The 26,356-nt window shown below is 40.7% G+C and overlaps 1 protein-coding gene across 1 annotated transcript in view; it reads left to right on the forward strand.

Annotated features, from left to right (window-relative positions):
* The window catches only part of STMN2 (stathmin 2), a 39,138-nt gene extending 20,662 nt beyond the window's left edge, over positions 1-18,476 (forward strand). Inside the window, exons 2-5 of the mRNA XM_035546307.2 lie at positions 3,709-3,804; positions 4,451-4,623; positions 13,306-13,497; positions 17,121-18,476. Coding sequence (XP_035402200.1) covers positions 3,709-3,804; positions 4,451-4,623; positions 13,306-13,497; positions 17,121-17,180 — 521 coding nt within the window. The 3' untranslated portion in view covers positions 17,181-18,476. The remainder of the gene's footprint in view (positions 1-3,708; positions 3,805-4,450; positions 4,624-13,305; positions 13,498-17,120) is intronic.
* Positions 18,477-26,356: the final 7,880 nt, after the last annotated feature.

The following is a 26,356-nucleotide window of genomic DNA, read 5'->3' on the forward strand; positions in this document are numbered from 1 at the left end:
GCAAGTAGAGAGCCCTCAAAAAAAAAAAAAAAAAAAGAGCATCAAAACTTTCACAAGTTCTAAAAACTGCTGTTATATATTATGCCAGAAGTTTCAGGAGGTGGTGATATTAGCTTAAAGCTGTGATATTAAGATACACTGGGGACTCATTCAGGGAAAAAAAACATGCAATCTTGAGTTTCAAGCCAATCTGAGATTCTTCTTCTCTGAAGCTGTCAAAGGTTTTATGGGTATTAGGTAATATTTTATTTCCAAGCCTTTTCAGCAGCTATGGATGTGAGGAATTCACTTCTTTAAAAAAAAATGCTCTGAAATAATACACAACTTAGAATTTAAGAAGATCTGTAAATAATAGGATATTCATAGCAAAACCACAAGAATTGTTAACACCAAAATACCTCCTGATTTTTAGCAAAAATTAGTGTTCTGGGATCTTGCCCAACTTTAAATCATTTAATGCATCTAAACATTTAAGTCTTGCTGCCTGTAACTGAGAAGATGATGTTGCTGTCTTTTGTCAACATTGTTCTTCCCTAGTAATTTCCCTATCAAAGCTTTTGTATTATTACAATTACCATCATTTACTTTCCTTCATTTAACTTGCACAGTTAATGCAATGATATGTACCATACATGACTGCACAAGGAGCTATATAATTAGGAAGCCAGTTGAAACACATTTGGAAAATGAGTTTGGAAAAGTTTATTTGAAAAATAAATTTTGTTGCAATCACTGATTCTCTTTAAGGGTTTTTAAATGCTCCGCTATAAACCAGAGCATTTTTGTGCCTACTTCATTTAACACCATAAATCCTGTGCAGATTACATAAATGTTGTGATGTTGGCTTTCTAATTTTTTAACATAAAAAAATTTCTTTTAGGGAGAACATGTTTCTATGGCTAAAACACTAGCTCTACGGGGTTTGGGAAAGCAGGGTTCTCTCCCTGTTCAGCCACGAACTCCCTGTGGGACACTGGCCAATAACTCTAGTTAGATCACCATCTACAGGCACCTACGTAGTTGTCAATGGGCTAATAATACAGCTTTTTCTTTAATGCATGGCATTTTAAGGAAAGGACAGATGAGTAATGCATGGCTTCTGATATTTAAAGTTCCCAAGTAAAGCTGTTCTTTGTCTGGTCATGGGGGGGAAGTCTTCACACCGCTGATGCTGGACACCTGAAGAGGTGTGTAGGTCTTCAATTCCTTTGAGGCCCTCAGACCTCAATTCTCCAACAGGCAAAACACTATGTCAGCACTGCAGGAGTGGAATACATTACACACTCTCCCTGAGACAGAACAGGTCTCCTTTTCCATGTTTTCCCATGTCATCCATGTGTTGCTTGGTTTCCAGGGTTGCAGTAGCCTCCAGAACTTGCTGTGAGTGTTCAAGCCAGGTTCTAAGTGTGGCTGAAGGACTTTCTAGGACAAATAGAGACTAAATCAATACCATGAAAAAAAGAAATGTAATGATTGCAAAGCATGGAAAATCATCCTAATTCTGTCAGTAGCCAGAATGAAATAAGACAATAATTTCACCAGTGTGCTTTCAGTGCAGTTATTGTATTGAAAGGAAGGAGAGCTGAGCATTTTCTTATCTTTCTCCAGCCATGTTTTGCAGATGATAAGCTGGCAGAACAGACATCTTTGTCTGATTGTTTAAATGCTGCTAGAAAACAACACATATTCAATGTCAAACAAACAGAAAAAATAATGACAAGGACCCCAAAAGACAAGGTTCCTAGGACACATCTTTCCATGCCTCTTTCTATAAAGATGTTTCAAGCTATGTGTTGTAGCAGTGATTCATCATACCTTTTACAAGAATGTTTAGCTTTCAGCTTGTGCCATCAATGGCCATGTCTTCGATAGGCAACTTGAAGTCTGTTTTCTGTATGTTTACTAGCCCCTTCTGCAGGGCCTCATGTGCTCCCACTCAGCAAACTCTCTGCTGAAAAGGATGCAGTTTTGGTGGTGTGGGCAGCTGACTGGACAAGCCCTCCTCCAAGGACAGTCTGGACGACCACGCCTGTGTGCTTAGAATTACATATGCAGTTAAAAGTTTTGTTGAATTAAGGCTTAAATGGTTTGGCATTTCATTATGTTTGATTACCAACAGATATCAGTTTGATGTCTTTGACTCTTCAGAGGATTTTTGAGTTATTTCTTGCAATTTAGTACTTATGTTTCAAAAGCAAGCAAACAAAACAAAAAAATGTGAAGTCCAAGCTTCCTTGGCAACCTTAGTTCAGAGAAAGCAAAGCCTTCAGTATACTCTTGGTGTGAGGTGCTGTCTTTCTCTTGTGGTATCTATAAAGCTGTATGTCCTTTGGGTGGGTTATTTAGTGTCCATGATTGCGCATGCGAAGCTTTATTAGCTAAATTAATCATGTGCTGGCAGTTAGAAATCCATTCCTAAACTGATGTATCATTCAGATATCACCATTCTTAGCAGTACCCTAGGGTTCTCGAACCCTCATCAACCTCAGGGGCGTTTCTGAGGAAAAATAAAAAAAAAAAAATTAAAAGACTCTCAAGCAGCCACAAGAAAGACTGAATGACAATATCGTATGTATCCACTATTTGAAGATCAAAGGGCTCTCTGATTTTCATTTAGTAACAAGAAGGATTAATTTGGTCTAGTCTGTTAAGTACAATACTTTCAGCCCAAGTTATATTTAAGCCCTATTTTCACATGCTGGCAGAAAACGTATGTCTGCCTCTGTAGATATGTTGATAGCAGCAATAATCTGTGTGTGCCAAGGTCAATTTTGAAGCAGCCCCCCAACATATATACTTTATGCTGTGTGTGCAGTGGCTTGCGTGTTGACTAAAGAGGACTTGGGAGAGCTGGCTGTAGTTTGGGCTCTGTCATTGACCTGCCAAGCAACCAGATACAAGACTATTTTCCAATTAATAAGCTGAAATGTTAGTAATTAGGAAGGGCAAATGTAGAACCTCGTGTAATGGCTAGGTATTGATATCACCATTTCTAGAACAATTCATCCTCAGTATATCACTGGGGCCTATAGTAATTACTGCGCTACAAACTAACAGTAAAGTACAAGCATATTTATTGCATCAGCTGATATACACTATAGCTGAGTATGGAAGCAAAGTATTTTGGCCAGCAAGTGAGGAAAGAAAAGCTTCTTTGTCTCAAGGACTTACACATATTAAGGATATTATCCTAAGGATTTTATAAATGTATCCTCATTTCTGGATTTAATTTTAATTATCTGGATGACGTTTTCATTTGTAATGGATAATGTCTTTAGCATCTGTCTATGGCAATACATGGGCAGTGTTTCTGTTCTCAATTGCATTTGGGTACATCATAGAATTTTGTAAGAGCTTCATTTCTCTCCACCTGCCAGGAGATAGTGGGGTCATGGCACTCTTCCAATACTAAATACATTGCCTAGTAGCCAGACTCACTTTCTGTAAACCAAAGATGACTGTATTCATTTTAGCTGAGGTTGAGGTCATGCAGGAGATCAGAAGCAGTCTCTGCAGTACTGAGCATCTCATATTTGATGTGATAAAGACTCCATGTCCAGAAGAAATAGCTGAAAGTAAATATTCTAGATAAATCTGCCAGGTGCATGATCAATCAGATTTTCTGGTCACTAGTCTGTCATCCCAGTTAGAGGCTCACTAAGGAGAAGCTGGGGAAATTAATTATGCTAATAATGTCTCTCATTTCAGCTTACAAGGAAAAGATGAAGGAGCTGTCCATGCTCTCTCTGATCTGCTCCTGTTTTTATCCTGAACCTCGCAACATGAACATCTATAAATATGATGGTGAGTAACTTTCATTGGAAATCATCCTGCAGGTCGGATAATGTACTAATGCTAGGAAATGACTCAGATAACCATCCTGGTACCTACTGTTAGGCAGTCGATACTTTGCTGATTTAACAATTCATTTGCTGGTCTTGGCTGTTGTCTTCTATTGATTGTGTATTACCTGTGATGCTCAATATTGGTCCTAATAGCAACTAACTAAATTTTCAAAGCCCTTTCACAGTGAACTGTATTTTTTCCCAGTACCCTGAGAAATACTTCCCATTTGAGAATTACAAATCTTCACAGCTGACATAATTCCCAAGGAAAAGAAGAAAAGATGAAAGCATGCTTAAAAAATTAATCAGCTTGGGCACTGCTCACATGGGGCGTGAAATGACACAGAACGCCAATAAGCTTCCAAAACTGCTGTAAATTTTTATTTTTATAAGATTAGGGTATAATTAAACTATTGTAGATAAAATGGGATGTGCTTCTGAGAACAGTTGTCAGCCCATAATCTGCTATTTCATTTTAAATGTCCAATGCAAAGATGCAAAATCTTTTGTCTGTACTTCTGATCCTACGTTAATGTCAGTGCTGCTTCTCTCCTGGATACCACCAAAGTATTGAAAGACTTACCATTTCTCACTTTATCATACAGACATGGAAGTTAAACAGATCAACAAACGTGCCTCGGGCCAGGCTTTCGAACTGATCCTAAAGCCGCCATCCCCGGTCTCAGAAGCACCACGAACTTTAGCTTCTCCAAAGAAGAAAGAACTCTCTCTTGAGGAGATCCAGAAGAAGCTGGAGGCTGCAGAGGAGAGGAGAAAGGTATTTTGCCTTAATAAAATACTAGTAATTACACCAGACATTGTACAGGATAACAGCCATGTTTCCTATCCATTGCCATCATTGTTTTGCATTACCATCACTGACCCACAGTATGTTTGCATGGACAAAAGCTATTAACGTGTTTAAAGAAACAAATTAGTTTATTTTCTTTCAGCAGCTTGCAGATTTGGATGCTTGGGAAGCATGTGTCATTGAAATACTGATAGCTTTGGACAAGAAGCCTGAGATGCAGATAGCACATGGGACAGCCTGAACAGCAAAAAGCTCTCTGCTCTCCTTTCACTTCTGTCAGACCAGATCAGGGGTCCCTGGGAGAGTCAGTGGAGCCATTACAGTGGTGTGTGGTGAAAAGTGAATCCCCTGAAGTCAGTAAATCTGGTTTGCTGACATTTGCTTAAAACCTGGCCCTTATTTTTGACTTGCAATGAAACCAGACTATTCTGTATCTCACTGATTTGAACAATTCAGTCATTCAAATGTTGCACATTAACACTATCGCTTCTGTCTTTACTTGTGTCAAAGTATTCACTTCAGCAGAAGGACATGTCTATATGTGAAAGGCACATGCATATGCAGTAGCACCTGCCCAGAAGTATGAGCTTTCACACACCCAAATGATGATATGCTTGAAAGACTCAATCTGTGAAGTACCTCTGTACTGAGTGCAAATACTCAAGTAAAGATTTGGACACAGAATGAAATGGCAGCAATTAAGAAGCCTGATATTATGCATATACTTAGTGGGAAATATAGATTGAATGTCCCAGACATTTCAGTTCATTGATTTCATTACTGTTCATTTCTTCCTAAAGCAGAACTCATTATGCCATAAACTAGTAATCAGTGATGGTAGTACAGATACCTGCCGTTTCTTCCCCTTAATACTATATTCATTTTGAATGAACATATAACTGAGTTATTTTAATAGATTAAATCTTCCATATTGGCAATGCAGCAGAAATTGCAAGGAAAGGAACCAAGGAGTGAGCAGAAAGCCTCATTACATCACTGTTTAAATCCTTGGTGCTCACACATCCCAACTATCACCTGCAGTTTTGGTCTAAAAAAAGCGTATAGTGCAGAGAAAGGTAAAAAGCAACCAGAGCATAAGAAGATAAATTAAACAGTCCACTTCTCAGCTTGGAGGCAGACAACAGATGGAAGATAAAATTCTACAAAGTCATGAATAGTAATGAGAAGATGAATAGGAACAATTATATTCTGTTTCATGCAGTCCAAAGGGGAAGAAACACTCAATGAAATTAGATAACAATTTCAAAACAGAGAGAGGGAATTACCTTTGCACGTATTATTTAATCAAGTTTTTGTGTTTGTTAACACAGGCTATTTGGATGTTATTAAAATATTAATTATTTCAAAAAGCAAATAAAAAAAGAAATTGGTAGAGCAGTACCTTGCAGAACATGATTATACAGATGCAACCTCTGGCTCAGAAAATGCCTAACCTGATGGAAACTAGGAAGATAGATGTATGTAGGAAAAAATTAGGCAGATTTGCCCAGCTTTGTATACACTTCCCCTGAGAATCTTCCACTCTCTGCTGCTAGACAAATCAGGCAGATATTTTCTGAGATCCGACATGGCAGTTTTTATCATACTTTTCTGTCTATGTACAGCAGCTATCTGGCATAACCGTTCCAGATCGTGTCCTTCCAGCACAGTTCTAATTAAAATCAAGTATAACTAATTGATGAGAATAGCCTTTTTTGAAACACTACTAACTGATTTCACACTTTTAGGAATTAGTCCCTGCTCTGTCGATTAAGCAGTGTTTTCTTTAATAAATTTTAAAACTCATGAGAACATCTACAGTAATACATGCACTCCAGCAGCCTCCTGCTTATGCTGTCTCGTGTTCATCATTCCTGTTTATTTCCTCATATGTTTTTACAGGGCTCCTTCCTTTTCTCCCCATTTTTTCTACCTCAGTTGGCAGTCACTGAGATCTCATACTCTCAGACCAAACTGAGAGTTTCACCTGAGACATTTTTTCCTTTTGAACCACACAGCAAGATCATTTGAGCTAGTTACAGACTTGTCCTTTCTGTTTATAGAATCCTCTTTGTAGTGTGTCATTATTATCCCATTACTTTTTTGGCATGTGTGCGCTATATTTTCTCATCTTGATAGATAATCAGTAAGATCTCATCATCACTTCCATTTAAGAAATTAGTGCACAGTGACATTGGAAGCAGCAGAATTTAATTTCTTAAGGAACTTTTGGCATTTATCAAATTTTACCCATTGGTTTTGAATATTCAGCTACAATTGCACTGGATATACAGACTTCAAAAGCCGTATGTTGAATTATGTATATTTATTGCCTATATTCAGCTTGCATGACAATGAAACTCTAAAGGGAGGAACAGTTTTAGTAGACTTTGAAATGAAGGAGAGAAACTGTACGCAATGAAAACCTCCTAATGGCTTTGTATTGGGGCGAAATTAAATCAGGTCAGTCCTTAGTGCTTAGCACCACAACAAATGATGGAGAACAATCATCTTTTTTAACTTTTGTGTTTCTCATTATGGAGTTAAAGCTATATGAGTTGTTAATACTGTAAAATCATATAATCAAATAGTCACAGAATCGTCTAGATTGGAAAAGACCGTCAAGATCATCGTCTAACCATCAATTTGACCTACCAAGTCCCATCATCAAACCATATCCCTCAGTGCCACATCCACACGTCTCTTACATACCTCCAGGGATGGGGACTTCACCACTGCCCTGGGCAGCCTGTTCCAATGCTTGAGCACCTTCTCCACGAAAAAATTCTTCCTAATGTCCAATCTAAACCTCCCCTGGCACAACTTGAGGCCGTTGCATTGTGTCCTATTACTTGTCACCTGGGAAAAGAGACCAACACCCTCCTGGCTGCAGCCTCCCTTCAGGTAGTTGTAGGCAGTGATGAGGTATGCCCTCAGCCAGACTCAGCCTTCTCCAGGCTGAAAAACCCCAGTTCCCTCAGTCACTCCTCCTAAGTCTTGTTTTCTAGTGCCTTCACCAGCTTTGTTGCCCTTCTCTGCACATCCTTGAGCACCTCCACATGCTTCTTGCAGCGAGGGGCCCAAAACTGAAGACAGTTTTCAAGGTGCGACCTCACCAGAGCTGAGTACAGGGAAACAATCATCTCCCTGGTCCTGCTGGCTACACTCCTTCTGATGCAGGCCAGGACGCCATTGGCCTTCTTGGCCACCTGGACACACTGCTGGCTGATGTTCAGCTGGTATTGACCAGCACCCCACAGCAAGACAAGGGCCCCTGTGCAGCCTTATAGCTTGGCAAGGCTTGCTGTGCTCCCTCAGTGGGCAGCCGGCCTGGGGCATCTCTGCCTGCCAGCAGCAGGGCCGCAGTCTGCATTGGGCTGCAGCACCCAACCCGCTGCCTCTAAGCTGGCACCACTGCCTGTTGGAGGCACTTCTTTGTACTCTTGATCCCCCCTCTCTTTACACATTGAAAAAGCTACATGTGCTTTACCACACAGCAAACCAACAGGAGGCTCTTAGGTGAAAAGGTTTCACCAAGGTGGGAAGATGTTGAAGCTGCAGGACAAATGCTCCCTCCTAGAAACCACTCTGGGTTTTGACATTCCTCTGTCAGAAAAAAAAAAAAAAAAAAAAAAAAGGAACTTTCTTTGTTATTTTGTTCTTCCAACTATTCCTCTCCTTGGTTTCCTGTCAAATTGTAAGTGAGCAGGCCAGGACAGGTGACAGGCACTGCCCACGGTATCTGCCTCCTGTCTTGCCCATCTACTCTTTCTGTTACTCTTGGCTGCTGGCTGGGCTTCTGGAGAGATGAAAAACAGAATGAGGTGCTTTTACATGAAAAGATCCACCGATATATGTGGAATCACAACTGGAACCAGGCATTTCTGCCCCATTTTGGTTTTCTATACATAGTGTTTCTGTACATCATGCTTCACCCCTAATGTTGACAAAAGACGTCTAAAACTGCATCCCTCTCCTTGCATCCCTCCAACATGCCTTGCTTGCCCTCATGGGTCAGAACCATGAGAGTTGCCATATTATGTCAGTTCAGGAAGAAAAAGTGAGCTTTCTTGTCTCACAATACAAATAAGCTCTTTTTTTATTTTTTTTTCCTCCTTGCATTCTTAGTAGGCCTGACACAAAGCTCCCTGGCAGATTTGAAAAAAGGAAAACAAAAAAGATTCTTATCTAAATTTTGCACCATCTGGTTTCAGTAGAAGTGGGACTACGGTTCCAGCTCACAGATGTCTTTGGCTCTTCTGCAAAATGGCCATTTTTCTCCTTTGCTCTCTAACTTCATAGAGCAGGAACACCCCCCTCTTCTTCTTGTCTCTTTAAACTGTCATTGCTCTGGGAGAGGAACTGTCTCTCCCTTTGTGTTTGCACACTGCCTGGGACAGTGAGTCTTCACAACAGCTAGAATAAGTGCTAATAAATAATAATACACCCCAATGAGGAATATGATGTAACAACAAAGAGATGGAGGAAGCCAGTGCTATGAGTAAGGTCTAACTTGGGCCCATTCCCTTGCTTTATATGGAAAGAAAAATCCCAGTTCCATCCCTCAAAACATCACTTCTTCAACATATGACTTCCTTCTGATTAATAACTAGGCATTTATATGTTGTCAATTGCATGGCAGTTGGAGCTTTTAATCCTGCCCTGTAGTATCTCTTAAGTACACAGTACACTGAAGAATACCAAAGTTATCTCAGCTTCTGCAGAACAATTTAATTTAAAATAAAGCCAGAGAGTGAATAAATGTATTAGAATAGTGGAACTCTCATGACTGGTAGTGTGTCTCACACATCCTAGTAACCAAGATTGTCAGGGAAATGGATTCAGGCTGAGATTCCCAGTTTAAAAGTTTTCTGAGGCCATTCCTTGCTTTAAGAGTAATCCTTTATCTCTGCATAAAAGATTTCAATATTTGGAGCTATGCATCAAAGAAAAATAGATAAATGTGAGAAAATAAGAGCACCTGTTATTCAGATAAGTGGGATTTTCTTCCTGTGAGTAATAATAATAATAATAATTGGGGAGGACTTGGTAGTGTTAGGTCAGAGGTTGGACTAGGTGATCTTGGAGGTCTCTTCCAACTTAGATGATTCTGTAATTCTGTAAAATAATAATAATAATTTTTAAAAAGCATCTCTAAATAGAATTTCTGTAAATAATTTTTCTATTAAAGTGAGCTCTAAGTTGTCTGAATCTATCTCTGGCCAGCTAAGCATGAGATACAGATTTCTTTGTGAAGCACTCATCTCTGGAAACTAGGGGTGCATATGATCCTTTAGAAAAATGACATGAATTTCTTAAGGAGCTGGCCTACATTATCCATCTTGTCCAATGCACAGAAGTACATTTCTGAGAGCAAAAGTATCTGTACCAGGAATATCTACCTACATTTTTATTCCTCTACACCTAGCATTAGAGGCTGCAGCTGTAGCTGCATTGATTAAACCATTTAATATTTAAGAAGTCTTCTGAATATTCCCCACTAAGTATTCTTTTTTTTCCCTTCTCCACCATTTTATACTTTTCTCTCCTTATTAATCTTCATCTCCCACTCCCTTTCCAGCTTTTTTTCCTTTATTTTCTCATAACTATTCAAGAAGCGTTTATTGTAAACCATTTACAAGTATATTAGAAAATGGACTATCAAGGATTTGAGAATACCCTTTCCAGCACTTTAATACAATGTTGAAAAATAAACTTGGAATAAAAACTTCCTGTGTATGTTGAAATCCTATGTCAAGACTGTCCAAACACAGTGGCTAAAAGCCAACACCAACAAAGGCAGTTCATTAATCCCAGCCACACTAGGTATCAGGGGTCATTCATTTTGGCAATTTCTGGATGCATAGTAGACTTTGAACAGGCTGGGTGGCCAACTTCTTTTGCCAAATGTGTTTGAAACAGAAAATCATTCAACAATCCAGTACAAAAACACACCGACTACATTCCAAAATCATCACAAGGGGATTTCAAAAATGATCTGAACACAATCGAACAGGCAGACTCACAGCTGGTGTAAATGGCATTAGAAGGGGGACATCAGTTTAAATGAGACTCTACCCCTTCGATGGTTTGTGATGGGGAGGGGAGTCCTTTATTTTGAACCATTTCTGGGTACCCCAAACATTTTGAAGGAGGAAAATGAATGCCTTTTAAGGAATATCATAAAGGAAAATCGTATTAGGAACGTGCAATCAGTTCCCGTGGCCTGGCTTAGCTTTCCTTCAGACTCTTACCAGTGCCAATGCAATTTGCATCCAGAAAATATTGAATTACCATATAAGCATTTTCTTCCTTATCAGGCATTAGCGACTAAATTACTTTTGAATGCATCATTTGCCAGTGTGGCCTCTAGAACTGTGTGTACTTTGATATGTAACTCTAATTTTTCACAATTCTCATGGACTTATGATAATAGGAAGTAGTTCCAGAAGGCAAAGGGTTTCAATAGAAGAAAACAAATCCTGACAAACAGGCGAGTGCCCCAAAGACCCAAAGGCATTTTGACACCTCCCACTGAAAGCCAATGTTTTTTTCAAAAATGCTGCATAGAGGCATAGTCCAAAGCTTGCTTTTTTTTATAGCATCTCCGTGGGATACATCTATGGATATGTCTACTGTCCAAATCTCAAAATGCTTGATTGTATATAAACACCTTATACCAAGGTATGTTTAAACACCTTGAAATGTTAGCCTTTCAAACTAAAACACTTCTTTAACCTTTCATGGGAAAGGACATGAAGATTAGTATTATATTATCTTTTCTATTCAAACTCCCAAGAGAAGGGGAAGTATTTTTTTAGATTATCAAAAGTGAAAAAAAGATTGCAATTAAAGACTAAATTAAAGAGAAAATGCAGAAAAACTTCACAAGCACTAGTCAAACTGAGACACACAGGCTGGTCCAAAGACAGTCCAACAGGATGAAGATGTTCAATTATTTAATTTTTACATTTTACAAAATCTTTCAAAAGAACTTTTTTCCTTTTTGAAACAGCATATGTTTAAAGAAATTTTACACATTAAGGGCCTGAAATAAAGCATTTTGCTTTAAAATAAGCCTTTTATCATGCAATTATTAAAATTATTGATATTTTTGTTAAGCATGCTTTTTAATGAGTTTTGAGTAAAAGCAAAATTTTTAGTAAAAGCAACAAAGATCTTTCTAAGGTACCATCCAGTTCAGTAGACCACTCCCATCATCAAGTGCTCCAAGGGTCATAGGTTGAGAAAGGAGCCTGAAACTGTGACCAGGATGGAGGTGAAAGCAAATATAGTAAGTGACCAAGATTAACTAAAGTTGCATTTATCTCTGATCTCAAGCAAGCCATTGCAGCCTTTCAAAGCAATATACGTTTTATTCCAGTGTCTTCATGAAAGGTGGTCTGGCTGGTTTCTGCACCCTTTTCTACAATCTGCTTAATTTGCCTTGTCATTACATCTGCCTGTATATCTATCTTACCTTTGTTAAAATGTTTTCTCTTCCTCGCTTGATCTTCTACATGTAAGAGAACTGCAGCTTTTTTCACTCCATTAAAAGCCACATGATATAATTTAATAGGATTCATTATTGCTAATTGTAATCGTTGGTTAAAACCCTTAATTTGGGCCTTAAACTAATTCATTTTTATGGTTAACAATGGCAACAGTGTATTGTTATCTGCACTGAAATACACACTTATCTTCCTGGAGCCATATTTCATTCCATGATTTCTGTTTGCCTCTCATGCTCCCTCTAATTTATTTTATCCAAGAGCATACAATGTTGTTTATCATTTCCAAATAACCCCTCTGAAACATACTGTCTTTTCTGCTAGACTTGCCTGGAGGATGGGCCCAGTGCTGCAAGTTCCTTGGCTTCCCTCCTAGGATTAGTGGTTCCATGTTAGTAATTTGATTTAAAAAACAATAACAAAGCTTGTGCTTCTGCGTTCACAAAGAATAGCACACTTGTGCATAGGCTGAATGTGCTTAATTCCTACCTCCACTTTTCATCTTCCTGGTAGAATTTAAACTTTAAACTAACAATAGCTTTTTTTGATATTTTCTATAAAGTAAAATCTTTTTTTTTTTCTTTCATAATTACTGAGATGAAGTGAAACATAAATATAATGGGGAAAAACATTGTCTGATTTGGTTCTGTTTATCTTTCACAATGGTAAACTTCAAAGCCTGTTATTAACAATTCATGCACACTGAAGGACTGTCCAACCTGGGCAAAAAATGTGCCTCTCCTCCTTTTTAACACTGTACCCTGCAGCCTCCATCCCAGATCTCTGCAAATAAAATGCTCTTACCTAAAAGACCACAGCTCTGAGAGGTTAAGCAACCACTGCAGTAGCTGAGGGCAGCATTTCTCAATAACAGCATTTCTCATTAACAGAAGTGCTTCAGAGACTTCTCTGCTGCTGCATAAGTCATATTCTCCACATTTAGCCAGTGCCTCTAAGCCCCTGTTATTGACACTAGTCCGGTTTATATACAGAGGTGATCTTTCCAAACTGTGCCTGTAACAACAAAGGAACAAACTTTACGCAGTTTCCAAACACTGTGAAGAGCCCTGTGGGGGTTATTTTACTCCTTGTGGGTGTTTGAGACACTTATTTCAGCCTCATGTCTCTGTGTTTCCAGTCCCAGGAGGCCCAGGTGCTGAAACATCTGGCTGAGAAGAGAGAACATGAGCGAGAAGTGCTTCAAAAGGCTTTGGAGGAGAACAACAACTTCAGCAAAATGGCAGAGGAAAAGCTGATACTGAAAATGGAACAGATCAAAGAAAACCGTGAAGCTAATTTAGCTGCTCTTATTGAACGTCTTCAAGAAAAGGTAACTGCACCATCACTCCTCACCTAGACTAGAGGAGAAAATCCAACCAATATTTTGAAGAGAGGTAGTGGATAGCTCTTTCCTCTGTTGCAAAGCTTGAGTTATATTTAAATCAGAGCCCCTGATGCCTATCTAAACCACTTTTGAAAAATCACAGAATGGTTGAGGCTGGAAGGGACCTCTGGAGGCCATGTGGTCCAAACCTCCTGCCCAAGCAGGGACACCCAGAGCAGGCTGCGCAGGACCACATCCAGGTGACTTTTGAAGATCTCCAAGGAGGAGACAACCTCTCTGGGCAACCTGTGCCAGTGGTCCATCACCCGCACAGCACAGAAGTACTTCCTGGTGTTGAGGGAATCTCTTGTGCTCTAGTTTGTGCCCATTGCCTCTTGTCCTGGCCCTGGGCACCATGGAAAAGAGCTCGGCTCTGTCCTCTTTACATCCTCCCTTCAGGTATTGATATCCATTAATAAGATCCCCCCCCAGCCTTCTCTTCTCCAGGGTGAACAGTCCCAGTTCTCTCAGGTTTTTCTTAGAGGAGAGGTGCTCCAGTCCCTTCATCATCTTAGATGCCCTTTGCTGGACTCTCTGCAATACGTCTGTGTCTCTCTGGTTCTGGGGAGCCCAGAACCGGACACAGTGCCCCAGGTGTGGCCTCACCAGTGCTGAGTAGAGCAGAAGATTTACCTCCCTTGGCCTGCTGGCAATACTCTGGCTAATCCAGACCAGAATACTGTCATCTTTCTTACCAGCAAGGGCACACTGTTGACTCATGTTCAACTTGCTGTCCACTAGGACCTCTGTGTCCTTACCTGCAAAGCCGCTATCCAGACTGTCATGGTGAAATGTGTATTAAAAACTCAGCTGTCCCCTGCTTCTGTTCTTAATCTTGGTTTGGGACCTTTGTGCTGGCCAACATTCACATATTCTTAGAGTTATGAAGACAAAGGTTCATCAAGAAAAGGAGAAAGCAAGCCAAACAAAGGTTGATTTTCTAGCTTTTAAGAAAGTGCTGTGAACAAATTAAAGGTCAATTGTGTTTAGATTTTGGTCTTTAAGAAAGGTCAGTGACCAAATCAAACAGTTGTCCCGTGGACATATAGTTCTTGACTTCCCAGAAGGGAAAGTGGAAAAAAATAAGCAAAAAAGTCTTTCCTATATATTAAAAGGGGCCTATTCTTCCATAAGTCTTGCAACAAAAAGAGAGTAAGTTTTCTTTTGAAGATCTTTGAAAAAGCCAGAGGAATTTCCTTTAAGAATCCAGTAAATCACAAACCCCACAGTGCCCTTCTCCAAAACAGCCCTCCTAAACAAGAAAGAGAAACATTAGAATTAAGATTTAGAAATGTTAAGAAAAAAAATAATTTACACTTGTTTCTCTCAACAATGGACTTCTAATATGTTAGTAAATGGTTTAACAAAAAGAAAATAGCTCTCATACATTTCCAATGAGATGGAGCAGCACCTGGTTTCCTTTGGTGATAACAAAAGTCTCATAAAGTAAGAAAGAAATAATAGTTTCCCAAAGATTGATGTTATAAGTGAACTGAGTAACTCTGGAGTTTAAGGACTGTACTCAGATTATTTGACATTTTTGTAGTAGATGAGTTTGCAGGCACATATCCCAAAGTTTATGAGAACAAACGGAAAAGCCAATTAGCCATCCTTAAGGTCCAAAAGAAAATAGGATGGACAGCTGGACATTCTCAGTCCTATGTTATTGTTAACAGACTACTAAGCCCCTTTTCCTCTGCAATATGATGGCAAATGTGCATGAAATCCAAAGGCTTCTGAACAAAGATGTCAATAACTCACTTGGGAATATTTGTACAGACCAGAAATTAAAAATTTTATGACTATAGTTTTGCCAACACAAAGGCCAACTCTGACTATGCAGGAAAATATGAAGTGAGATAACTTCAAGAGTGACCAAGAATTGTGGATGACCCAAGGCTGTGGTGTTTAGAAGCTCCTACAGTGAAAGATAACTTTGTATACTGCAGTTAACAGGAGTTCTGAGAAACAAGTCCCTTAGAAAATCTAGCATTCAAAATTATGGAGTTTATAAGAAACTGTGATTTACAGATTCAGTTGATACAATAAGCTGTCTTGGCCTGTGATCCATAGTTCATTTTGACCAATCCCCATAAAAGATCCCCTAATGTACAAAAAGATCCCCTAATGTACAAAAATACCTAGGAAGTGCCATAAACAGAAGACAGCTAGAGATAATTTTGCTTCTATAGCCTTATGACTTGTCATTTAGTTGTCTAATGTGTTGGGTCTTTTTCCAGTAGTCAGACATGAGAGGTAAAAATCTGATAGTTTGACAGTTAGAAAGAGATAGGCATAATCCAAAAGCCCCAAACCCCATAAGCTGCCAAAAATAATACAGTATTATAAACACCCTGAGTGGAACATTCTTAACATTTAACAGATGTTGTTCCTGACCACAGTCCCATTTCCACAGAATTATCTGAATATACAGTGGCTCTAATAAATCTAAATTAATTGTGGCTGTTTTTGTAAAAGGCAACATGGCTGTAACTTGGCAGAAGGGGCTAGCATTGACTTATGGTAAAAACTCCCCTTTTCCATCACAGCAGGAGTAAGAATGGAGAGGACAGCTAACCTCATTGTTCAGTCTAAAGACATTATAACAGAACAGAGCATAACAGAATAGAATAAAATAGTTCAGTTCAGTTCAGTTCAGTTGGAAGTGACCTTCAAAGATCATTGAGTCCAAACGCCTAACCTCTTCAGGGCTAACCGAAAACTAGAACATGTTATTGAGGGCATTGTCCAAGAGCACTGACAGGCGTAGGGCATCAACCACCTCTTTAGGAAGCCTGTTGCAGTGTTTGATCACCCTCACGGTAAAGAAACTGTTCTTAATGTCCAGTCTGAATCTCCCCGGTGCAGCTTTGTGCCTGTCTTCCTGCACATCTGTCATCTGTTACCAGGGAAAAGAGACTGGCATCTCCCTCTCCACTACCCCTCCTCAGGAAGCTGCAGAGAGCAGTGAGGTCACTTCTTAGCCTTCTTTCCTCCCAACCAGACAAACCAAGACTCCTCAGCCTCTCCTCATAGGAAATGCCTTCCAGCCCTTGTGCCAGATGTTCAAAACACTCAGATTGACCCTTCTTGGCAGAACTACAATCTGGGACCTTTTATTTGTGGCTCCTAGATAACATAGTAGCTGTCACTTCTTCTGCATACAGCATTCAAGCAATTAATTCAAGACCATTCATCCTTCCCTCTATTTAGTTCAGTATCTAGGAATTCAAAGAGGAAATGTGAGCACATGGCATACTTCATGCTGCAGGCAGTACCTCTCTATGCAGGCCCTTAAAATGAATCTTTCTGAGGTGCCGAGAACTATAAGGCCATATAAGATAAAAAACTGAGTTCCAGAGCATAAACAGAATGTAAGCACTGAACATGCCTTGGGCTGGGCTGGTAGATGACACCTCTCCTGAGCTGCATCCTCTAAAGATGGTTGTGCTGTGAAATAAGTTTTGCACAGGAATCAAATGCACAACCTAAATGTGTAAGCATCAGGATCCTCCGAGGCAGGCAGAATGAGAAAGAGGTTTGATTTTTCCCTTCTTGATGTTTTCCAGGAGAGGCATGCTGCAGAGGTCCGTAGAAACAAGGAGCTCCAGGTGGAACTGTCTGGCTGAAAACAGCAATGGTGGATGTGACCCATCCCCACCATTAGTAAACTCCCCCTGCCTATATTATTATGGATCATGCGATATCAGTATGGGAAATGTATGACATGGTTTAAAAAAAAAATCAAGAACTCAATAAAAAACTTTAAAAAAGAAACAAAAAATAAAAACAAAACAATGCGGTCTCTTTGCAGAATGATTTGCTTGATGTTTAAAAAACTTGGATCTTATTTTGTAAATACTTACATTTTTGTTAAAAAATACAAGTATTGCATTATGCAAGTTATTTCATAATCTTACATGTCCTGTAACAGGCTTCTGATGTTGTCTACTTCCACTCGGTTGAATTTGCTGGGTCTGTTCATTTGAAGCACCTCATGTCTAACTCCATTCCCTGCGACTTTCATTCCCACCCACCACGAGGTCAGTAGTAGTTCTATGGTGCTAGAGACCAGTCATTGCCTGATAACCTAGACTGCTTTGCCATCGATAAGCTTTGTTGAAACAGTGACTAGATCACAGGTATCGTGACTTCACATTCAGCTGTCCGAGACAAAAGGCTCTTAAAATGTAGTTTCTTTAAATGCAACTTGTGCTACAGGACTCTGTAGCATGCTGTTTGACTGAGGTTAAATCACCGTGTGCAGTACTTGCTGCTTCTGCTTCCGAGGCAAGAGGCAACAAATACAGCTTTGCAACTGAACGAAAGCAAGTGGTATCAGTTTGAGATGAACCTGAAAGGCACATTGTAACCATCCAGCTATGACAAATTCTAAATGATGCCAAACAGCCATACAAATGCTAATTGTAAAGTGAGCTTAATTCACCACTTGAAAATTTATTAATGGAGCAGATAATAGATAGCATCAAATGGCTTTATTTGTAGATGCCATGATCTATGATACTTCTCTGATGCTACCATAGTACGTGTGTAACAGTAAAAGAGGCTACCAAATATTTCACCAGGATCCCATGAGCCAGTTGTCACCTTTTTTTGTTTTTGTTTTTGACACTGCTGACTTCCATTCATCATGACCTTTACTCTTCAGTGTTAGCCAACCCTACCTAGTGACGGACATCTAGGACTAAAGAGGGCTGAAGCAGCAGGAATGACTAGACAGGGTGCTCGTGCCAAGTACAGTATCACGAAACCTAACACATCATCCCCAAAATACCTGCAGTTTTGAAGTTGTCCCTACCCCCCTGGAGGTTGCTGCCTGCATATTCTACTCTTCATTAGTGCTATTTTCCTGTATGTCATTGTGAGCAAGCTGTGATTAATAAAGAATTGGGGTTCTGTGAACTGAAAAAGGGCTTGTCTCTTCTCTCGCTCCATTACTTCTGACGTGCCCATATGAGGTGAAAGCCTAATGAAGTCATAAAAGCATGGAAATTAGATTTAAATAAGACCTATTAATAAATCAAGCCTATTTCTTTGCTAATACAGGACCGACCCCTGCTATGTGTTTTCAGTGCTTAGGCTGGTTATTTTTAAAGATTACCATATAAACTGAGCCTATGAATGTGACCTCTAGCACCGGGATTATTAAAAAAGAACTAGCTACACACACATGCACATGCACCCTTAATCCTAACTCAATATTGGGAAAAAAAAAAAAAAACAATCAGGAAAGAAAATTTAATAATGTATCCTTGGGCATATACATCAATAACTGCGTCAAGATTCTGGATGTTAACACACTGATTTTCAGGGTAAAAGTTCATTTATAGGAAAAACTTCAAATTTCTAGGAAAGCTGAAGAGCTGAGATATAAAAATGGTTCTGATCTCATTTACAGCAGTTCAAAAGGTGATCGAGAATTACACCTAGGATTAGTTTTCTGATTTAAAGTGATAAAAGTGGCATTGTTTGCTCTTTCAGAGAGATGGGCCAAAAGTTCCAGATCTGCAACAGTCGGTTTCTGACCCATGCAGCCTGTTTTAATCTGGAGCCAAGTTATGTCCCTGGAAGTCCTGGCTTGCAGTCAACAAGCTGCAGAAGCTCATCCAGGCACAGGGCTGCAAGGTCAGCTCTGTGCACAATGAGCTCTGTAACATGGCATGAGAGGCACAATCCAAATTTTTTATGGCAAGTTGGTTTCATTGCCTAAACTCCTTGTCTTTCTGGCAAAATTACTAGAATTAAACCTGGCAGGGAACTCATAGAGCAAACTTTGAAACCAGATGACACGAGCCTCAGTGCTGCCAAGTCTTCAAAGTTTGCATTTTGCTTTAAGCCCCATGAAAAGAGTCATTCAGTCAAGATTATATCTCTATTTGAGGTCCCAGATTTTGGGTTGAGGTCTCCTGGATTTGGGTTTCATTTCCAAATGACAAATCACTTACAGAGTTCTCCCTGTCCATTGACTTAACAAGACCTGGTTGTTTTAGGCCCTTTTTTTGTTTGTCCTGCTGGCTGCACTTGCTAAGGCAAGAGGCCAAGGACAAACCTCTGGTGCTGGGCCCTCTCAGCCTCCACAAACAAGGGTGTCCACATCCAGCGTGTCTGCTGGAAGGCTCCATGGCACGTGCCCTCCCCAGAACCAGACCTGGGCATTGCCTGGTAGATGCCTCTCCATGGCTACCAAGTCTGCACCAGAGAAATGAATGAAGAAGAAGGCCGTGTGGCCTCGGTAGGTCAGTGTCAGAGCTGATGTTTTGCTCCTGTTGGGTTTACTTGGATATTTTAATAGTTTGTGGGTGTAGAATTCATTTTATTAAAGTATAAATATATTCTAAAAGCCTTTGGCTAATACCCTGCATTACCATTTGGCTACTTGAAATACCTCAGATTATTTTTTTTTAATTCAGTGGCAAGTAGCATGATCAGGATTTTAAAAATAATAATAATAATAATAATAATAAATAAAAAATTTAGTCTGCTTCTTCGATTAACTGTAGAAGCCCAGCTGCATGCCGTGAGCTTAGAGCAGCTGGTGCTGCAGTGGGCAGCATTTTCTGCAGGCTGCCTGAAGCCTCCCTGTGGACAGGAGGGAGCCTGGAGCGCTGGCACTGCGCAGAGCAGATGCTCCCTCCTCCCTCTGAGGTTTGGGATGGCTCAGCTGCTGGGCAGAGCTGGCAGCCCAGTGAGAAAGGCAGTTTTGACCTGTGACATCTGCATGTCCCCACACTGCCTCCAAAATGGGGTTAGGGCTCTGTTTTTTGTTAATCCATCAGCCACATCAAGGCTGAATGAGTACTCAGACAGGAATGTTGCAAACCTGTCACAAGTTCATGTGGTCTACTGAAGCCACAAAATTTATGCTCATACAAACTCAAATATTTCCCAAGTCAGGAGGTTTGGATGTAGGGTGCACACATACACAGAGCTGACCACTTTTTAGCAAGCCTTTCAGAAGGGTGTGATCGGTGTAGGAAAGAGCTTTATTCCTGACACCTTAAGCCATACAGAAAAGTGTTTCTCTCTCTTCTCCCAGAAGAAGAGGGATATGGCTTAAAACCTATGCTTAGGGCAGCATGGACACCTACCTTATCCAACTGTTTTCAGATACCATCATGTCAAACGAAATCCTCTCATCAGTTTTTTTGGTGGAGGGAGAAGAAGATTGCATGGGAAGCAGCAGGACCTCCCTGCACCTTGCAGCACGTGCCATGTGCTGAGCACGTCTCAGCGGTGGATGGAGCCAGCATTTCACACCGCTGAAGGGCTCTCGCTGGGCAATGGGAGAATTATAGAGAAAATTCCCTATGCATCAGTGGTGGTGCCGCAGGTGGTGCCGCAGCGATAGTAGTGCAACAGTGCCATGCAGTGGTCGGTTTTAAGAACGGAGATAATCTCTAAATACAAGAGGTTGCAAGGCTTTCCTCTGAAGGATACCCATTACATCTGCTGCACAGCTCACACTAGGTCTTTATGTAAGGTAAATGGTGGCTCTGAAATCTGGAGACTGAGCCCAGATATTTTCAGATTTAATTCCAGTGTAACGTGAGTGACATGGCCACGGGTTGCTGTAAAATTAAAAAAAAAGGGTTGACTTTTTTTTGTGTGAATTACAATACCATCATCAGAAACTTGTGACTGTGAGAGTATCTACATTTCTGCAGCTTCAAATATGTCTGGAAAGCAACAGGCAATATTCAGCAGCCCACTAAATTGACACTGGGGAGGTGATAAAAGCAACTTCAGAAATATAGGGAACAGCAAGAAAAGCTAACATCAAAAACCACCATCAGATCAGAGGCTAAATGACCCATGAAACAGCTCAGAGAGAAGAAAGAGGATGGTCACCCTTAGATCTGTTACCCTTCAAAAACACTGAACTCTTTTTTTCCCTCTCTAAATACCGGCAACCAGGGCACAAGACGGTGGACCCTGAAACCCAGCCTGCAGTAAGCATGCAAATATAATGCAAAGCTCTGTGAGCTGCAGAAACAAGAGTCGGCTATAGACTCCCCATGGATCTTGTACATTTCTCTGATGTACAAGAAAACGCCTGTGCTTTGAGCTTTCATAACTTCAGTGTTATGCTGATAGCATCTGAGCTTTAAATCTTCCTCTGGGAAAATTAAGGGAGGTTCTTTTTTCTATTCAAATGTCCACAAAGACTGTAGTCATGCATATATTTTATAATTTACTTAGGGAAACATCCACTTCCATCAAGCCTACAGTGGGATGTCAGCTTCCCTTTCTTTTGGGTACCAGTAAATGGATGCTGGAAAATGTCTTCCTACTGTAACAGGTTGGCTTTGATCAAATGGGCCCCAGAAAAGGAAGCTCTTGAGCAGCTCCTGAAGAAGGAGGACATGAAAGACTTTATCCAAGATACATCCCAGGAAATTATGACATAAGGTGATAATGATGTAAGGAAACAGCTGATCTACAACTTAAATTTCTCTTATCTATTATATGTGCAACAGATTGATAAACAAACTGTGGAATACAACTATTCCATAATAAAATATGTTTTTGAAACATTAACTCTTCAAATATGCAATTTATCAAAGAGTCTTTTAGACGATGATTTCCATAGGTTCACAAGTTCGTAATAATCACTGTACAATCAATGTACAACTACCTGTGACCAGAAGAGGGCAAACTCTGATTATTTAACATGCAGCTGTGGGCAGTGAGTTTTATTTTGAAAAACTGGCTGTGCATTATTGTGATTTAGGGCATCATGAAGATTGATGCTCTATTATTTGCCCTAAAATCTGGATTTGAGTGTGTATGTTGGAATAGAATGGGATAATATAAATAATATAGAAGATGTTGTATATAAAGTGTTTTATATATAACATAACTCCTTTAAAGCTGAATTTAGAGCAGCTTAGGAAAGGATGATGAAGAAGCAACCAGACTCAACAACTGCATTGTTTTACACTTCCCCCTTTGCAAATGATGAAAAACTGGTGGAGTACAATGCCATATAAACAGCTTTCAATCAACCATGAACATGTTACTCAGACTGCAGATTATCCCTGCCATAGGTCTTATTTTGGGAGCAGTGCCAGATAAATGCATGTCTTCTGCCTCCAGGGACAGGTTTAGGAGCAGCAGAGCTACTTGCTCACGAAACACAGCCTGTGCCTGAATTAACAGTTTCTGTTAGACTTTAGACGTCCCCGTGAGGGGCCAGCTCAGTTTTCCTTGTGTTGTGCTCCCAGGGCACCCTACCGATGCTGGAGGGAGCCTGACTCAGCGCAGGTTGGTCTGACAGCTGGGGTCCCTGCACCTGACCACAGCCTGCAGCAGAGCTGGAGGGGAAGGAGAAGACATCCCCTGGGCGCTGCAGGGAAGGAGGAGGCTGTGGCTGCCACCTGGAGACAGTGGAAAAAGTGGCTGCAGCACCCAAGCTGGGGGGTGTAAGAACAAAACTGGGGGTGCTGCTTCTGCTATGAGCTCATGGTAACTTCAGAAGGCAGGCAGGCATCTCTGTTCTCTGAGGAGGGTACCTCCACAGCTTTGATACATCTCATCAGCAAACCAAGCTGGACATTTCAATATGAAAATTAGAGTGATTCTCCCTTATTATTTCCCATTATTTTTATCGTTATCCATTGTGGTCGGTCTCTCCACATCAAGACCACAGACTTTTTTTTTTTTTTTTCTTTCAAAACTACATTATCTGTGGATGAGTAAGAGAAAAGAGTTAAATATAAAAGAGCCACATAAAATCATTCTTCCCTACCTGGTCATTTTAACAAGGAGTTGGTAAGTTGGACGTCTTTACTCTGAGCTCTGGAATATGCAAAGCAGTACAGTGCTGCTGGGCACCTTTTTGGCCAGTGCAAGGTGCTACTCTGCCTGTTGGGTCACAGGCAAGGCCCCATGCTCCCACCTGCACACAGCCGTGTTGTTTGGTCCCTGCGAGAGTTCACTAAGAGACATGGGCTGTTTGCTCCATTTGGCCTCCGTGCCGAGGCATGTTTAATGCTCACAGATGTAGCAAGCAGTCTTGGCTAAGGAAAGTCCTTTGCATTGCCCAAGGCAGCTGCTGGCTCTTGCAGCACATGTGTGAGGATGCATCCAAACAGCCCCAAGCTCCCTGGCCTGGGCTCAGAGCTGGCTGAGCTCAGCTTGCAAACAGGAACTCCCCAGCCAAGCAGTGCCATGCTGGGAGTCCCAGGACATGCCAGTGCAAGCACTCGGCTGCTGTAGTGCAATTCATGGGCTCCAGCTCACAGCTGGCTCTGCTCAGCCACTGTGGAGGGCAGGCAGGGACACCACGGCTGCACCGATGGAGCCTAGGCAGGGCTGGCACTTCGTCTTGCACCAAGCTCTGTTGTATTTGTTGTTGTTGTTCTTTTTCCCCAGAGCAGAAGAGGGGGTGTCCTTCCGGTCAAGAAGGTCATGACTGGTCATGGCTGTGGGTGGTGACAGATGCTCACAGGCAAGTATAAGAACAAGACAGGCTCATGGCAGTTCTTCTCCAGCTTCCAACAATATGCACCTCTGAAGCTGCCTGAGCAAGAATTATGTAGTACATTTAACATCCCTGATGGATATTTTCTTTTGTTAATATGACTAATCACTTTTTGAGGCCTGTGCAAACTCATGGTGCCCATAACAACCCATGAACTCGCATTCATGGTTGTGTGGGCCCCAGGGGTTTGATTTCACCTGGTAGTGGTGCCTGCTACCTGACACATCTTTGAGAATCTCATCAGTTTTTTCAAGAGAGAGAAAAAGAGAGAGACAGAGACAGAAGCAGACAGAAAACTTTGAAATTGTTGTCACAGAAGGGGAGTTTCCTGGACAAAATTCTTCCTTCAGACCAGCAGCACCCCCAGCTCTCTGAACCCCGCTCACCCACCCCCTGCTCAAACACCAGTACGAACGCAGAGTCGTTCCTCAAAAGTACAGCTTGGCTGCCTGTATGCTACCAAATCATCCTATTTCCTCCCAGCATAAGCACTCTTGGGTGTAGGTTTGTTTTAACAGATGTGCTCCACAGTACTCCACAACAGCCACGCAGATGTGCCTTGCTGGCCTGCACAAGCCAGCTCCTGTTCTTGGCAAACACCAGCCCAGAGTAATCCTGCCCCCGAGGAGCAGGCCTCTCTCCACCTGGGGTTTCAGAAGTGGAGTGGCTCTTCTCCTTGCTCACTGAAAACAGATACCCACGTGCACTGTCTGTTTTCCAAGTGTCTGGCTTAGGGTGAAGACCTGCCCCATGGGAGTCCTCCTGGCTGGCACAGGCCACCCAGACATGCTACTGATTGCTACCGAAAGCCCAGAGCACTGTCCCAGATTACAAGGAAAAATGGATTTTTTTTTCCCCCTAAGTTTTAATACTGGAAAAAATCATCTCTTTTTATTTGTACCCATAAAATATACAGAACATTTTGTCTTTTTCCCATTTTACTCCTTTCACAGAGAAATTAGATTTTTCTTCTTTCAGAGGAAAATAATTCCCTACACTGTAAAGGGATTCCTGTTTTCCTCTTGTCCTTTAACACATGGTGACAAACATGCAATCAGATACTATTTTACCTGTAGCCTTCTCCTGATTCTCCAGGCAAAGAGAACAAGGCAAGGAGTTTCTAAAGCAAAGATAATTGCTTCCAAGGGAATAAAGCGCATAGGCATAGCCTGTATCTCTCCCTTTTTCCCACCACATTTCAGACCATTTTCCAATTGGCGTAAAGGTGGGACAAAAGCAAGACCAGGTATAAGACTGGGTATTTCAGCTTGGTAGTAAAGCTCTGTATGCATTCTGTAGCTCTAAAGTCCTGTGCCCAGCATACCCAGTTAGCAGTAACTGAATGATGTACAGATCTGGAGTGTAAATAAAACAAATCATTAAAAAAGAAACACACTGTGTTTCCAAGCAGTATATGGATTTATGCTGAATGTAGTATTGAGTTTTGCCTCCTTGCAGTGGAAATCAAACACAAATACTCTGATACTGAATCCCGGAATAGTGATACACATAAACTTAATCTTTGTGTAACGTGGGAAAACATGATCTTTCTCCTTATTCTGCTCAGATTTATTCATTATGCTGCTATTAACAATTACTTATTTTCTTTCCACTAGCCTTTTATTAGAAGCTGTAGTTGACTGAAAGCACAGAAAATCTTTTGCACAGTGCATGTTATCTTGTTAGGAAAAAGGCGTAAAAAATGCTCTCACATCTTTGCATTACTATGACGACAGTAATGTTCTTCAAATGAAAGAAAAAAGAAAGCAAGCAGAAATGAAATATGAAATAATCTCCATTACACTTGGCTAGACAAGGACTGGCTGAAAATACAGTTACAAGTAGCTAGAGCAGTTGTAGTTTTATTTAGCTGCTTGTCTCAGAGAAAGACTATGAATGCGAGGTATCAAAATGCCTAGAGAAGAGTTGGAACCACTCCATAACTTTCACAGAATCAGGTAAGAGTCATGAATCTTACCATCTTGATGGCTGATTCTGAGAAAATATCTGGAGATGGAGATAAATCACACCAAAGAAGCAATAGTCTTTGGGAATACGAAAGCAAATGTGTATGTGGATGATACTATGAATATTCATGTTATTCATTGCATTGCATGAGGTAGCTGCTACCTGTCAATAAAGGTAACCATGTCAGTAACTACAGTTATTTTATTACATCTAAATATAAGAAATGACCTTACTATGAAATTACAAATGTGGCATGTTTAATAGCAAGTGTTGCAATCGGCCTGCTACTTGACAAAGCATTAACTACATAACTTCACAGACTTTGGGTACAAT

This window comes from Cygnus atratus, chromosome 2 (genome assembly GCF_013377495.2).
Source record: "Cygnus atratus isolate AKBS03 ecotype Queensland, Australia chromosome 2, CAtr_DNAZoo_HiC_assembly, whole genome shotgun sequence".
NCBI lineage: Eukaryota > Metazoa > Chordata > Aves > Anseriformes > Anatidae > Cygnus > Cygnus atratus.